At 40.7% G+C, this 1,755-nt stretch overlaps 1 protein-coding gene across 1 annotated transcript in view; it reads right to left on the bottom strand.

The window, feature by feature from the left end:
* Positions 1-1,441, bottom strand: part of LOC123500529 (kinetochore protein NDC80 homolog) — a 39,102-nt gene extending 37,661 nt beyond the window's left edge. The window contains exons 1-2 of the mRNA XM_045249222.1: positions 1,430-1,441; positions 1,039-1,221 (exon numbers count right to left, since the gene is read on the bottom strand). Coding sequence (XP_045105157.1) covers positions 1,039-1,221; positions 1,430-1,441 — 195 coding nt within the window. The remainder of the gene's footprint in view (positions 1-1,038; positions 1,222-1,429) is intronic.
* Positions 1,442-1,755: the final 314 nt, after the last annotated feature.

Raw genomic sequence — 1,755 nt, forward strand, 5'->3', positions numbered from 1 at the left:
TAATATTTTCATTGTGTATATATTTGTAATTCTTTCAGGACGGCCTTTCTTGTGCATGTAATATTTACCCATTTTTATTTTATTGTATGTTACATTAGTATTTCGCGATTCATATATATTTGTTGTAATAATGTACTTCTATGCTTTTAGTGTAAGCGGGTGCCTGTCGTAGATTTTAGAGAAAGTGTCGTGACGTCATGTTTGCTATTGTCTTAGTGAGAGGAAGGCCATGAAGCCGGTGGCGCAGTAAAAAATGTCCCGGAAGTGTCTTGCTCATCTGCGCATGCGTGGGTGGCCTATGCACTGCCAGACGCACGAGGAGTCAGGACAAGATTTACTAAGCATACTGCGCATGCGTGAGCAACATGTCAGACTGCACCATCATGTATAGGGATAAATACATGTATTTTCCAAATTCTTTCGTCGTACATAGTCAAATAAAAGGTTTATTAAAAATTCAAATGATTGGCATATAAACAGTTCATTAATATCACGAATAGATAAATATTTCCATCTCATGCATGATGATTCCCCCCGATCGAACAGTTGTCACTTAGTGGAATCAACGAGGGTTTTAGGAGATATTTTAGGAGAGTGTTTTAAAGGAGTAGAGAAATGGAGGAATAAAAATTAGGAGTTCTTTGTAAAGTCGAGAGATGGTCAAACCCCTCCTAAACTCTGCAAACTCTTGATTTAATGCCCATGCAACTGGTAAAAGGGTAACGAATAAGTGAGTGACACGAAGGGAGACGAGAAGCGACGCCGATGTGGCATGAAGAAGTGTCCCAACATTACGAGACGGGAAGTAAACACCTGCCCTGCCAGACGCATGAATCATTCATTCGCTCCACGGAGCGACGTAGACGCTTTAGTTTGCGCCCAACACCAACACCAAAAACGCAAACACCAACACCACCATCACCATTACCAACACCAACACTAACATCAACAACAATAATGATCCTTTTCACATTCCTTCTGAGTTATAATTTGACTGTGCATATTAATTTTTTTTTCTGTGGCTGGTTCAGGCAACACCTGTTCCTGAACAAGTGTAAGGGTTGTATCCGAGAGGCCTTTTTCTATTGCTGGTTCATGCAATACCTGTTCCTGAACAGGTGTAAGGATTTCATCAGAGAGGCCTTTTCCTATTGCTGTTTCAGGCACTGGAGAAGTGGCAACATTTATGGTAGGCCTACTGGCATCGGAAGGTGAATGGTTCTGTAAATTTTGGGATGATTGTGAATCTCTGTTGTGTCTTATCAGTTGTAACAACATGCAGTATAGGATTATTTTCATCATCCCTGAATGTTTTTAATTTCAAAGGGCAAAGGCGATCTATCATGTACTTTTGTGGGTTTAGTGGATATATTCCAGTTGCATAAAACCCGGCCTTTATATTCTCATGGGAAAGTCCTTCCTTCCAGACCTGACACAACATGTTCACGAAACCTCTCTTTAGCAATAATGTTCATGCTCCTGTTTGATGCACATACCTCATCAATGCTGAATCATAGTAATATTTTAGAGGGGTAATATAAAACCAAGACGGGGTAAAAAACAATCAGCATTGGGTAAAAATAAAATTTTGTATGAGGTAAAAATAAATCAGAGTTTGTGATTTTTTCTACCCCATGTAGGCTTACCCTTATGGGGTAAAAGAAAATCCCCCCTCTTCTCTAGGGGGGAGGGGGTCAGTGGCAGGGGGACCCTGTCTACAGACCAGTAGGACCCTCCTGATTTCTTCTTACCCCA

This window comes from Portunus trituberculatus, unplaced genomic scaffold (assembly GCF_017591435.1).
Source record: "Portunus trituberculatus isolate SZX2019 unplaced genomic scaffold, ASM1759143v1 PGA_scaffold_394__5_contigs__length_241797, whole genome shotgun sequence".
NCBI lineage: Eukaryota > Metazoa > Arthropoda > Malacostraca > Decapoda > Portunidae > Portunus > Portunus trituberculatus.